This window comes from Balaenoptera borealis (genome assembly GCF_965194805.1).
Source record: "Balaenoptera borealis genome assembly, chromosome: 8".
In the NCBI taxonomy this organism is placed as follows: Eukaryota; Metazoa; Chordata; class Mammalia; order Artiodactyla; family Balaenopteridae; genus Balaenoptera; species Balaenoptera borealis.
Window position 1 is genome coordinate 35,234,228 of NC_138865.1, and position 13,952 is coordinate 35,248,179.

The window sequence follows — 13,952 nt, forward strand, 5'->3', positions numbered from 1 at the left end:
AAATCAAAAGTACAATGAGGTACCACCTAATACCGGTCAGAATGGCCATAATTAAAAAGTCTACAAATAACAAATGCTGGAGAGGGTGTAGAGAAAAAGAACCCTCCTACACTGTTGGTGGGAATATAAATTGGTGCAGCCACTATGGAAAACAGTATGGAGGCTCCTTAAAAAACTAAAAATAGAGTTGCCGTATGATCCAGCAATCCCACTCCTGAGCATATGTCTGGAGAAAACTCTAACTCGAAAAGATACATGCACCCCAATGTTCATTGCAGCACTATTTACAATAGCCAGGTCATGGAAGCAACCTAAATGTCCATCAACAAATGCATGGATAAAGAATATGTGGTACATATATATAGTGGAATACTACTCAGCTATAACAAAGAATTGAAATAATGCCATTTGCAACAACATGGGTGGACTAGAGATTATCATACTAAGTGAAGTAAGTCAGAAAAAGAAAGACTCACAGACAGAGAAAACAAATTTATGGTTACCAAAGGGGAAAGAGTTTGGGTGAGGGATAAATTAGGAGTTTGGGATTAGCAGATACAAACTACTATACAGAAAATAGATAAACAATAAGGTCCTACTGTATAGCACAGGGAACTATATTCAATATCCTGTAATAAACCATAATGGAAAAGAATATGAAAAAGAATAGTATATATATATGTATAAGTGAATCACTTTGCTGTACACCTGAAACTCACACAACATTGTAAATCAATTATACTTCAATTAAAAAAAAAAAAAGAAGTCCAACTTTCCAAGGTCTCCTTGGGAGGAAATCACAGGATGCCCTCCTGACGTATAGGACAAGTGGCTTGAGGAGGGGCCTGGTAGTGACGTGGGTCCTCTCTGCCTTCACGGGTCTCCTGCCAATGCAATGAGCCCAGGGCTTCTCTAGGTTGCACTCTGAGCTTCAGTGCTGAGTGTATCAGGGGCTGGGATGCTGGAGGCTGCACCAGGGCTCAGGCCACAGGGGGCTTGGAGGGGAGGGAACTTAGAGATCCCTGGGGCAGGGTGAAGACAGCATGCTGGTTTCTCCAGGGGTTGTATACTGAAGGAGGAAGGATATGCAGTCAGAAGTCAGACACCCACGTCCTGTCCCCACCGCCACCCGACCAGTCCCCATGGGAAATGGGCTCTGAGAGGTGGATTGACAGCAAGTAACACAGCCCCAGGCCCCTTGCTCCCATCGAACTCCTGGGTTGTTAGCAAGGCTATGGGAGCTCCCCAAAGTGCTTCAAAGTTTGAATGAGGCAGTCATTCATTGGGCAGTTGCTGAGGCCAGGCACTATCTAAGCCGGGCCCTTTTCTAAACCCCATAACAGCCCTGCAAGTCAGCTATCAATACTCACATTTTACAGATAGGAAGATAGAAGCTAAAGTAAGTCAACTGTGTGCTCCAGAACCCGGAGCACGTATAAGGCAGGCAGACAAACTGTGTGAGCCCAAAGCGGGGAGGAAACCTGGGTGGCAGCCTGGGGTGGCCAGGAGGTGGCTCTGGCTGGGGAGCGAGAAGCAGCGGCATTATAAGAGCCCTTTGGGCCTTGTCTTCCTTGAATGGGGCTATTTACTGGTGAATCCATAACACTGGAGCAGATTGGACTCTGACAAATCCCTTGGCAGGCTTTCCCTAATGGAATATCCAGAGAGAAAAAGTCCCCTGTCTTCCTACATGTCCCTTGTAACCTCCTCCCCACCACGGGGACCTTGTTTGCTCTGGCAGACAGGGAGCCCATTCAGAGTCCTGGGGTGGCACAGGCAGAGTCTGGCCTGGGAGCCTGGACCCCACGCCTGGTTAGGGGGGTTGGAGTGGCCTCTGGAAGCCTCCTTTGGCTCAAGTCGGGGAGGGCGCTGACCTTATTCTGGTCGATGAGAAGGACTGACTTTACGGTTCTGTCTTGCCCCATACACCAGAAAGCCACTTTGAGCTGGTGGAATGGGGCCTCGTGGGCGGGTGTCTGGTGCCATCCTGCCGTGGGAGGGTGGCTGCAGGAAGGCGATTCTAGAGCCATCAGCAGCCCCAGAGGGTGCCAGGCCGCGTCCACAGGGACAATCTTAGCTGTACCTGCTTGGGACACCACAGCTACCCAGTTTAGCCTTTTATTTATGCTGCAATCATAGGGCTTTCTTTCTTATACAAGGAGGGGCTGCCCAGAGCTTTTAATTTTTCCAAGGGTGGGAAAAACGACCTTACCTTAGGCTCAGACCACATCTGATTATGAAGGGGCTCTGAGAGAATTACACTCAAGCTGCCACACAAACTGCCCCCGGGCTCTCCCTCCCTTGGAGGCCTTGGAGGCAGGACAGGCCCTCATTCCCAGCTCCAGGCACAGGCAGCTCAGCCCCGCCCAGGGCCAACCCCTCAGAGGAATGTCAAGGTCACTGTGAGGAAGGAACATTCACAGCTTTTCCCCTGGCCACAACTGCGCACGACTAGTTGAAGCTTATTATGTTTAAATATTCGAAAATGCTTCTCTAAATACGGCGGCTTGTTTGCTTTTGCTGATAGTAACAGTCTACCCACAGAGCCCTTTCAAACCTCAGCGGTGTTTGGGAAAGTGGACAAGGGACTCATTCAGTGACGTGCAAGTTTGACCGGAGCCAGGAATGAAGCCTGGATTTCATGAAATGAGGAGTAGCCTCAGACCACACACAGAGATGGTTCTGAACCGGCGGTGCCTGCCCTCCCCCCTGCCCCCATCTCTCTCTCTCACACACACACACACACACACACACACACACACACTCCCCTCTCCTCGCCCTGACAGAGGGCCCCAACTGACAGAAGGAAAGCTCATTGGCATCCACAGCCGAATGTGAAGGGGTGTCCCAGGCTTAGGCGGCCCTTTGTTAGCAACAAGCTGATGAAAAAAATGGATTACTACAGTGTGTGCACCCCATCCTAAAGAGAGCTCACACAAAAGCCAGCGCCACCTAAACACAGCTGTTAGAGAAGAAAACGGAGCCGAATGGAATTGTTGAAATCAATTTTGTGTGGGGAGGCAAGAAACACACAACTTTTCCCCCCGAATGAGGTCCATTTTGTGAAAACGTGCCCTGAGTTCCGCGAGTCCAGGGGATGCCCCTTCCCCCCGGCCCCACTTCCTGAAATGTGGGCCCCCCTAAATGAGATTATGAGGGCTCTAGGAGTATGCTTCTTGCAGGAGACATCGGGGCAAAATTATTGTTGTTTCCCTGTCACTGACTGCAAACTTCATGCAGGGTAAACTGAACCCGACTAGCGCCCTGTTTGAAGTTTAGAAGATTCAGGCTTTCTTTTTTTCCCTTTTGAACTTTTATGTAGACATAGGTTCCAATGCATCCAAGGAGCACGAGGCAGTTACACTCAAGAAGCACTTACGGCGCTTCGGTTAACTGGGTGGGTTAGAGGCGAGCTGGGCAGGGTGAGGGAGGGCAGCCCCAGGCCCCAGCCCCAGCCCCCAGCCCCCACCCCGAGTCCCGGTCCCAGGCAGACATCACTGCCACATCTAGCTTGGCAAAAACTGCCACGCTTTTTCACGGTTTTTGTTTTTCCTTCACCATCCACTGCCCACCCCCGCCTCTCCGCGCACCGTGGAGTGGCTGTCCTGGGGGCGGCGTGGGAGGCAGATTGCCGGCGCCTCCTAAGGTTGTCCCCGCTTGCCTCTCACACTAGGGTGCTTCAAGGAGAGTGACCTGGAGGGAAGACTTGTGGTGTGCCTTCTTTCTTCTTACACTCGCACTTTTTGAAAGGAGAAAATGATTTTGCCAAGAATAGGTACAAAGTTGGAAGCCCAGGGGTTCTGGTTTGGTTTGGAACGGGAACCACACAGTTCCAGGATGTCTTAATGGGGTACACAGATTCTTAACCTCAAGCAGTGCAGACGGTCAGGAGAATGAGTTCTCTCTTCCGAGCTTTCTTGGGGTTTTCCTGAAGCTTCCCCTTAGTCTGTGACCATGCTGGTGAAATTATTGACCTCGGCTTCCCTAGCCCAGAGCACAAACCACAGAGATGGAACAAGGGCCAAAGGTTCCTGGCTGAGTGGTCACTTCACATCCAGGAAGGTTTCCTCCCTGCATCCTGGGTTGTTAGAGCCAGCTCCCGCTTCAGGTGATGGTGTCACCTCCCACAGTAAACTCACTCATACTTTAACCCAAGAGCTGCGCTTTAATCCTTCTGCTCTGCACCGCTGGGAATTCACGTCCTTGTTCCCTTGCTAAATAGACACCCAACCTTCTGCTCCCCCGGCATCTCTGCTCCTGCACCTCCACCCCTCCCACTGCTGCTGCTGTTGCCTCCAGAACACCAGGTGAACAGAGGGCTGGGCCTATAGCATCCACGCGTCCTCCTGGAGAGCCAGCCTCTCACACCCAGGTCACACCCAGGTCAACCCTCCTCCACAGGCCTCCCAGGAGGGACAGAAAAATACAGCTTCCCCAAGCAGTAAAATAGAGATCATGAGTCTGATCTTGCAGGACAATGTGAAAAAAGTAAGATCCTCCCTTTTTTAAAGTCCACCAATATTTATCAAATATCTATTACAGGGGCTTCCCTGGTGGTGCAGTGATTGAGAATCTGCCTGACAATGCAGGGGACATGGGTTCGAGCCCTGGTCTGGGAAGATCCCACATGCCGTGGAGCAACTAGGCCCGTGAGCCACAGCTACTGAGCCTGCGCGTCTGGAGCCTGTGCTCCGCAACAAGAGAGGCCACGATAGTGAGAGGCCCGCGCACCGCGATGAAGAGTGGCCCCACTCGCCGCAACTAGAGAAAGCCCTCGCACAGAAACGAAGACCCAACACAGCCAAAAATAAATAAATAAATAAATAAATAATTTTTAAAAAATATCTATTACATTCCAGGTACAGAAACATTGCCAGCTCCCAGTTATTTGGTAAATATTCTGGAACACATTAGCAGAGCAAGGAGTAACATTTTTGAACATTATAACTAGGTGTGGCAGAGACTGTAGTCCTCACCAGTCAATACCTGATCCCTGTGATCCTCTCTTCCTGCTGCGCACACCCCTGGAATACAGTCTCAGCCTCCCTTGCTGTCAGGTGGAGCCATGTGACTGGGTCCCAGCCAATGAGATGTGAGCATGTGATGTGTGCCACATCCAGGCCCAGCCCATAAGAACTTCCCACACTTTACAAAAATGAACTCAAAAGTGGATCACAGACTTAAACATAAAACATAAAATTATAAAACCTTTAGAAAAAAACATAGAAGAAAATCTTTGGAATCCAGAGCTAGGCAAAGAGTCCTTAGGCTTGACATAAAATCACAAACCATAAAAGGAAAAAAATCCTTTAGACTTCCTAAATTAGACTTCATCAAAATGAAAGCCTTTGTTCAGAGAAAGACTCTGTTAAGAAGATGAGAAGACAAACTACATACTGGGAGAAAATATTCGTAAACCATATATCCATATATCTAGAATACATACAAACCTCTCAAAACTCAGTAGTCAAAAAGCAAACAATCCAACTAGAAAATGGACAAAAAAACATGAAGAGAGACATTTCACTGGAAAGGATATACAGAATCAAATAAGCACATGAAAGATGCTCAGCATCATTAACCATTAGGGAAATGCAAATTAAAATGACAATGAGATAACCATACCAGAAAACAATTTGGTAGTTTCTTAAAAAAACAGAAACAAAAACAAAAAAACTAAACATGCAAATATCTTCTACCCTAGCGATTCCACCCGTGAGCATTTATCCCAGAGAAATGAAGACTTATGTACTTATGTTCACATAAAAACCTCTACACAAATGTTTACAGCAGCTTTATTCATAGTAGCCAAAAATTGGAAACAGCCCAGATCTCCTTCAGTGGGTGAATGGTTAACAAATTGTGGCACATCATACCATGGCACACTGTTCAGCAATAAAAAAGAACAAACTATTGCTACATGTAACATCCTGGAAGAATCTCCACAGGAATTATGCTGAGTGAAAAAAATCCAGTCTCAAAAAGTTACATACTGGGGCTTCCCTCGTGGCACAGTGGTTAAGAATCCACCTGCCAATGCAGGGGACACAGATTCGATCCCTGGTCCGGGAAGATCCCACATGCCGTGGAGCAACTAAGCCCATGCGCCACAACTATTGAGCCCGTGTGCCACAACTACTGAAACCCACGTGCCTAGAGTCCACAATCACAAGAGAAGCCACCGCAATGAGAAGCCCACACAGCACAACGAAGAGTAGCCCCCACTCGCAGCAACTAGAGAAAGCCCGCACATAGCAACAAAGACCCAACGCAGCCATAACTAACTAACTAATTAAATTTTTAAAAAGGTTACGTACTATATGATTTCACATATACAATATGATTGAAACGACAAAATTATAGAACTGGAGAACAGATTAGCTTGCCAGGGATTAAGGAGGAGATGGAGGTGGGAGGGAAGCAGGTGTGGTTATAAAAGGGCAACATGAGGGATCCTTGTGTGATGGTACTGTTCTCTATCTTGACAGTATTGATGTCAGCACTGGCTGTGATCTTGAACTAGAGTTTTATAAGATGTTACCATTGGGAAAAACTGGGTGAAGGGTCCATGGGTTCTTTCTGTATTATTTCTTACAACTTCATGTAAATCTACGATTGTCTCAAAACAAGTTTAGTTACTGGACCCCCCAAATACCCCTAAGACACATGATCCAGTGATCTTCCATCACTGAGAAAGATTAACAGAGGAAGGCAAACCCCAAAGTGCCCCTGAATGGCCGTGTGCTGCAAAGTCACTCCCTCAACCTCCCATACTGGGCTGAGATGTAATCAAGAAAAAACTTTTCTTGTGTTAAAGCACTGATGTCTGGGGATTGTTTGTTACTGCAGTCACTTCTACTTCTACTTACCCTGACTAATGACACGTTGAGGATCTGGGACTTTAACCCAAATTCAGGTTCCACAGGGAACTGACAAGTTGTGCTGACTTTCCCATGATACTATTTTGGTCTCTACTGCTGAGAAATTACCCCATCTTTCTGCCTGTGTGCAAACCAGGGATTGACTCCCACTTCAGCACTTACTGGCGGTTGGAGTTTAAGTCACTGGACTTCTCTAAGCCGCATTCTCCTCTGCTGCAAGACTAGGGAGTAAAGAAGTGAGGTACATATACGTGTAATTACCTGTGCAGCTGAGATTGGGGGTTGTGTGTCCAGCAGCCTCCTCCTTGTTCTCTTTGTGATCTGACTCTTCTGGTCTCGCAGTAATTCTCTATCTTAGCTCTGGAGAGACCTTTTCTAAAAATGGACCTGATCATTTGCCTCGGTTAAAAAACAACAATAATGACAATGAAAAATGGTAGTGATGCTGTTATTAATAATGATAGCTGCCATTCATCAAGCACTTATTATATTCCTAGAGACACTCATAAGCGACCTCAGCCTTCACCCTAGGGTTTGTGCTGGCATTTCCAAGCCCAGCACCTTCTGAACTGCTCTTCCCCCAACCCTCCTGGGCAGGCCATGCTCCACCAGGCAGCAGTTCTTCCCCTCAGCCCTCCACAACTTGCTCTTGGGGCACTGTGTCCCTCATTTGAGGCTGTGACCTCGGAAACATGTAGGTGGGGCCTGAGCTTTACCCGCTCCCGAATGGCTTTACATGCCAGGCACTGGGCACAGTTCTCGTGTACATCGTCTTACCTGGTTATACGAAATGTCCTTCTGTAGAATGGGAAATTCTGACAGGCTCTTTCAAGGATGGGCTTCTAAAGCTAGGGGCCCCCCAGACCTCAGTCAGGCCACGGTGAAGTTTCACTGGTTGTGCTAGTTTTCTATTGCTGTTGTAACAAATTACCACAAACTTAGTGGTTGAAAACAACATGAATGCATTATATCTTGCTGTTCTGTAGGTTCCAGGTCTCACTGGGCTAAAATCCAGGTGTCAGCTGGGCTGTGTGTTTTCCTGGAGGCTCTGCAGGAGAATCCCTTCCCTAACCTTTCCAGCTTCAAGAGGCCGCCCTCCTGCCTCGGCCCACGGCCCCTCCTCTGTCATCACAGCCACAGCAGTGGGTGGAGGGCTTTGCATATGGCATCACTCCAACTTCCTCTTCTGCCTCCTTCGTCCATTTAAGATTACACTGGACTTGTGATTGCATTGGGCCCACCTGGCTAATCCAAGATATTCTCCCCATTTTAAGGTCTGTTTGTGAGCAACCTTAATCCTGTCTGCTACCTGAATTCCCTTTTGTCAGATAAGGTAACACATTTACTGGTTCCAGGGATTAGGAGGTAGCCATCAGACCTACCACACTGGTCCACAGCAAAATGAGAAAAATAACGATGTAATGATTTTCCTATGAAGCTATTTTTAGAAAAAAAATTGTAATTCTGAACGTATGCCTTTGCAATTTGAGGGAGAGGATGTTAAATAGTATGAAATGTCCTTTTGAGAAAAAACGAAAAGTTGGCAAACTGACATTTTCCTGGTCCATGAAGTTCCAACCTGTGGGAAACAATGCTCTGGGCCAAATAGTACCATGGGCATGCTTCCCCAGAGCATCACCTGCATGGCAGCCAGAGGCTGGCAACCTCAGGGTGCTACTGAGGGGACCAGGGGTCCTGAAGGACGCAGCCCAACTGAGAAACATGGAGACGTGAGGGTGTCGATGACAGGGGCTTATCATCCCATTCAGATCGGCTCCCTGATTAGTACTTGGGTTGGGCTGAGGAGTGGGGTCCCAGGCTGTGAGCAACCACGGGATGGCTGCAGGAGGCAAGCTGATATAACATGTGTCACGATCCTTAGCTGACAGGTGTTTGTCTAAGGCTAACGTGGGTCCATGGATGCAATCAGAGGGCTGTGTGGTTTTTGAGAAGCCACTCAACCTCTCTCAGCCTGTTTCCTTGTCGTCAATTAAAAAAAAGAGCATAATACCTTCCCTAAGGGCCTTATGAGGCTAAATGAGATCCTATACGAGAGGAATTTGTGTAGGCCACACACTTATACTATATAAGCAAATTAACAAATACCAGTTTTTAGCTTACCTGATAGAGAATACTCTTGATATTTTTGAGGGTTAAAAATAACTGTAATCTTTAACAAAATGTATTTCTTGGTTTTTGCCATTGTCATTTGTCTTTAGAGAAACAAGTTAAAGCAGACAACTTTAAAATAGCTTCTAAGTCAGCATTTCAGTTTCAAGATGTTGAGAGACAAATTCACTCAAGAGATGGGATAAAATCCAGCCATTAGCAAGCAGATGAATTTAGTTCAAATGTTGTGTGTTTATAATATTTTGAAAATGTTTAATGGTCTATTAGTTGTGCAGGTAAGGATTTACCTACTGGTGAGGGCTTTTAAAATATCAGCAAATGATTTGAAAGGTTAAAAAGAAAGAAAGAAAAATAAAAGGAGAGAAAAAGTTTGGTTTTGGTTGATTACCTTAAAAATCATATAAATGGCTTTTTAAACAGATAGTAAAATTAATATATAGATATTGATGGATATATAAAGAGATTATATAAAGGAGAAAATAATAGTCACTCTTATTCCCATGACCCAGAACGCTGCTAACATTTTGTTGTATTCCCTTCTGTTGTTTCCTTTTTAACCAGCAAGAATAAAGTGATTTTCATACTGTACTGCTATCCCATAGAATCCTACCAGCATAGACAAATGACTTTAGCTCAACAACAGAAAACCTTGTGGGTTTTTCTAATTATTACAGAATCTATATTTACCCTCCAATATTTCTAGATGTCCAGCAATATCTGCTTGGATTCCCCCTATATTTTCCATTTTTCCTCTCTCCTAGAAATTCCTTGAATCTTTCAGTACTCTCTACAGCACTGGTCTAAATGAACACAGCTTTTAGAACCACACTGGGGTTCATCCATGGCCACAGATGCTGAGGAACCCAAGGACAAGGAAGGCAGGGAGAGAAGGAGACACAAGTCCCGTTTCCCTTCTCCCTGTCCTTAGGCATTTATCTCATGACCACCGTGGTAGCATGGTGGCTGGGACTTGGCCCTTGTCCCACCTTCTTCTCACACTCCTGATCTGCTGGGGCCGGAGCACTAAACAACTTTACCAAACTCTCTTGTACCTGAATGTTTTCACATGAGTTCGAGTTAACCACTCAGATACATCTGAGACAGGCTTGGAAGATGGGAGTGAGGCAGGGTTGACGTCTGCGGTTTCTGCAGGCTTGCGGACATCAGGAGCCATGGGTGCCTTCCATTTAGCTGGGGTAGCTGGTAGCGAACAGGTGTGATTTCTGGAGCCTGCCTCTGTAGTGGCTGTTTCTTGATTACAGAAGAGGCAGCAGCCCTTTGGTGGCTCCATTCTGCAGAGTGGCTTTGAGAATCACCTCTGAAATCTCTCCCTAGAGGTGGTTTCAGAATCACCTCCCACTGATTTTACAAGCCATTTTGCTTAATTAAGCCCAACTCACTTACACTAGCTAGAGTGGATTCTATTCTCTGCAACTGAGCCCCCACTGATACAGCTATTCTACAGGATCGATCTATTTTGAGCATCTGCTATGAGTTCACATTGTACTAGGCAAGAAGTAGTCCATCAGAGAAGTACTAGAATGGCTCTCAATGTGCTGCACCAAAGTTACGTTAATCCTCTCCATTGCCTTAAGAGCAAAGTACTATTATCACTCCTATCATACAGAAGAGGAAATGGAGTCACAGGTGAATTAAATAACTTTCCTGAGAGATTTTGAAACCTGAACTCAAACAAGGGACCATAAATCTCTCTCTCCCATTATGTTTTTCCACATAGTCAGGCTCTTTTCCACCCCTCCCTTACACCATCCCCCAGCAGAATGATATTCCATAAGAAGCCTGTTTAGCTCTTAGAAACAGATTTCTTTATGTCCTGCATTTGAAGTCTGGAATATTAACCAAATAGTGCTACTGCAAAAGACATTCTCAGTCTGTTCCTAAAGAGGGCTGGAGTGTGCACTACATAGTTCTTGCTTTCTTTGTAGGGGAGATTAGCAGCAGGGGATTGCTCTTCTTTTCACTCCTCCACAGAGATAATTTATCACTCTTTGAAGAATTGTATGTTTCTGTGGTTTCTTGGTTTGGAACTGCAACAGACACTGAGACTTCTGCAAAATTTCAATTATTTTCTGCGTGGAATGCAACTGAATGCACTGATGTCTTCCAGAGAGTAGGTCAACAAGAATAATTTTCTAATAATTAGTCCTATGAATAACACAATTCTCGGAGCCCCCTTTCACTCAAGCCTTTCCATTGATGGTTTCAGTAGCTCCAGGTCAGGATTTCACTTTACACATCTAAGGCTCCCCGCCTCCCCACCCCTGTCCTGCTCCATCCAGCACAAAAAGAGGCAATGCAAACTTGACAGAAAGGAAAATGCCAAAACCACACATAAGAATCAGGCCTGGGTGTAGCACTCATCTGCCAAGTAAGAAATCTTTCCCCTGAGTGAGTCCTCCACAAACAAGGTCAGTCCCAAAAGCCCACACTACCTTAGCCAGGGAGGGGCCGATGGCGCCATTAAAAACTCTTGCCAGCGGTTACCTCAGACAATGTAAATACAAAACTGGTGCTTGTGTTTATTTAAAGTTATTGGCATCGGGCTCATTCCTGGTAGACAAGGATAATCTTGTTTACAGCAGCATCAGATGACGGACAAGACTCTGTATGACATAAATCAAATGATGCAGGGGGGGCATAGTTTAAACATCCTCCCCCCACCCCGCATAACAACTAGGGGCATAAACAACTTCCCTCAAGCAAAACAAATCCTGCCAAGACTCAAGCTGGAATTCATTTATTATACAGCTTCAAGTTGACTTGTTTCAACATTAAACAACTGCAAAAGCAGAGGGATAAGAACTGATGTCCAAGACCATTACAAGCCTGTCATTTTACTCCTAACATTTTTTGCAAAATGTGTTTTTGGCTCTGCTGTGTGTTTGTTTGGCAATATTCACTTTCCTGCAAATGCTGCCACTCGTGTCACTTCACAGGGAAGGTGTGGCTGTGGACTACGCATGCGTATAGACAGCAGAAAGGGTCAAGGGGGCCACCCGAAGAGTTGCCATTGTCCTTTCAAAGGCATTTGGCCTGGTGGATAAACCTGGACCTGGGAACCTTAGTGAATTTAATGATATAGAGACAGATATTAGGATTTCAGGGCAAATGTACAGAGCTCAAGTAAGGGTTTTGGCAATAAGCTCTGCCTCCTTCTGGGGTTCAGACTTGCTGGAACTGATGGCGAGGTCTTGCTGAGATTTACTTACATGAGGAACTATAGGGCCTCCTGGGAAAGGCTCATGTCAGTGAAGATGGAATCTAGCAGACAAGCCAGTCCAGAGAAAAGAGTGGCCTTAGGCCTACCTGGTGACTCAGTAGCACAGACTCTCAGCAGGAGGTAGTGCCTGGGGAACACAGCAACCCCCAGAAAAAAGGGGGTGTGGCCAGGAGAAGGAAGAACAGCAGTGGTGGTGGCACACGGTGTGGGAGGGGCACCCGAGGATAAAGAAACACTGTGTATGGGAGGAGGAAACAGGACGTGAGGAGGAACAGGATCCTGCCTCTGACGGGGAGAACAGTAAATGAATGAAGAGTCCCCTCATCCCAGCACAGCACACGTGACACAGGAATAGGAGGCAGACCAGCTGGGAGGGGCCGGCAGGACTTTGTTTCTCTGAAGCCCGATTCCCATTCTGGGTTTTTCTCCCTTTGCTGTCTGTTTCTCCCCTAGGTTAGGACACGTCTTCATCTCAGCGTCCCTGGTATCCTGCAGATGGTGGGATTCGACACTGGGGATGACTCCATGCCCATCTGTGGCCTGCTCTCTCCTGGCCACACCATCTTCCTTGCAGCCCTCTTGGGGTGGGGGCATCCTGAGTGCCATCCTTGGCTCTGCACAGGCTGTTATGGCTCTACTCTTTGGAAAAACCTCCCTGAAGCCTCAAGCTACCCAGAGATGCCACCTTTACCCCCTGTCACCTATCGGCCTGACACTCCCCCATGCATGTTAAGACCTTTGGCATCTGAAGGTAGGTCTTTCTCTCCACCTTAAGTCCTGCCTCTGTCCTGACTCCCTTTTCTGTCCATGAAACTTAACTCCACTGTCCTCAACTTTCCTTAACCTTCACCCTGTCCGCCTGAACATGTGCTCATCAAACAAGAAATCCCACTACCTGACTCCCCTACACCTCACCCCCTCACCCCTACTCCTATACATATGCTCTTTCATTCCTCCAGGCCTGTGCCTTCTCCATCACCTTCTCACCTGAGAGGCGCTTCCCAGCCCTACTTCATTCTATTCTCATGCCACTAATGACCCTATTTTCCTGCCCCTTGACCTCTACCAGGGCCCACCTGCCAAACCCTGACCCTGGATCAGTCTCACTGTCTGCCTTCTCTGCTCTCACACTTGGGCAATATATTGGTTATCAATTGTTACTAACAAATCACTCCAAAGCTTAATAGCTTAAAATAGCAAACACTTAGTTTTCTTTATTTAGTCTCTGTGGGCTGAGCTGAGTGGCTGTGGTTCAGGGTCTCTTGGGAGGTTGCAGTGAAGATGTTGGCCAGGGTTGCAGTCATCTGAAGGCTTGACTAGGGCTTTAGGGTCTGCTTCCAAGGGCTCCCTGTGTGGCTATTGACAGGAGGCCTCAGCTCCCGCCACAAGGACCTCTCCATAGGGTTGCTTGAGCATCCTCAGGACATGACAGCTGGCTTCCCCCAGAACAAGTGATCCAAGAAGGAGAAAGAGCAAAGGAGAAGTCACAAATCTTCTGTGACCTAGAATTGGAAGTCGCACACTGTCACTGGCACTTCTGCTACATTCTATTCCTTAGAAGCAAGTTGCTAAGTCCAGCCCATCCTCAAAGTTAGGGGAATTAGACTCAACCTTTTGAAGGGAGGAGTGTTGGGAGCATGTGGACATTTTTAAAAAGCACCACAACTCACTTCATTCCTTTCCTCTCATGACAGCAATCA

At 46.8% G+C, this 13,952-nt stretch overlaps 1 protein-coding gene across 2 annotated transcripts in view; it reads right to left on the bottom strand.

The window, feature by feature from the left end:
- The window catches only part of ERCC6L2 (ERCC excision repair 6 like 2), a gene marked incomplete at its 3' end in the record, with an annotated part of 192,154 nt that overhangs the window by 6,196 nt on the left and 172,006 nt on the right, over positions 1-13,952 (bottom strand). Inside the window, exon 19 of one of the 2 annotated variants that reach the window (XM_082401105.1) lies at positions 7,143-7,280. In XM_082401105.1, the coding sequence (XP_082257231.1) occupies positions 7,143-7,280 (138 nt within the window). The other variant, XM_082401106.1, reaches the window with a different exon arrangement.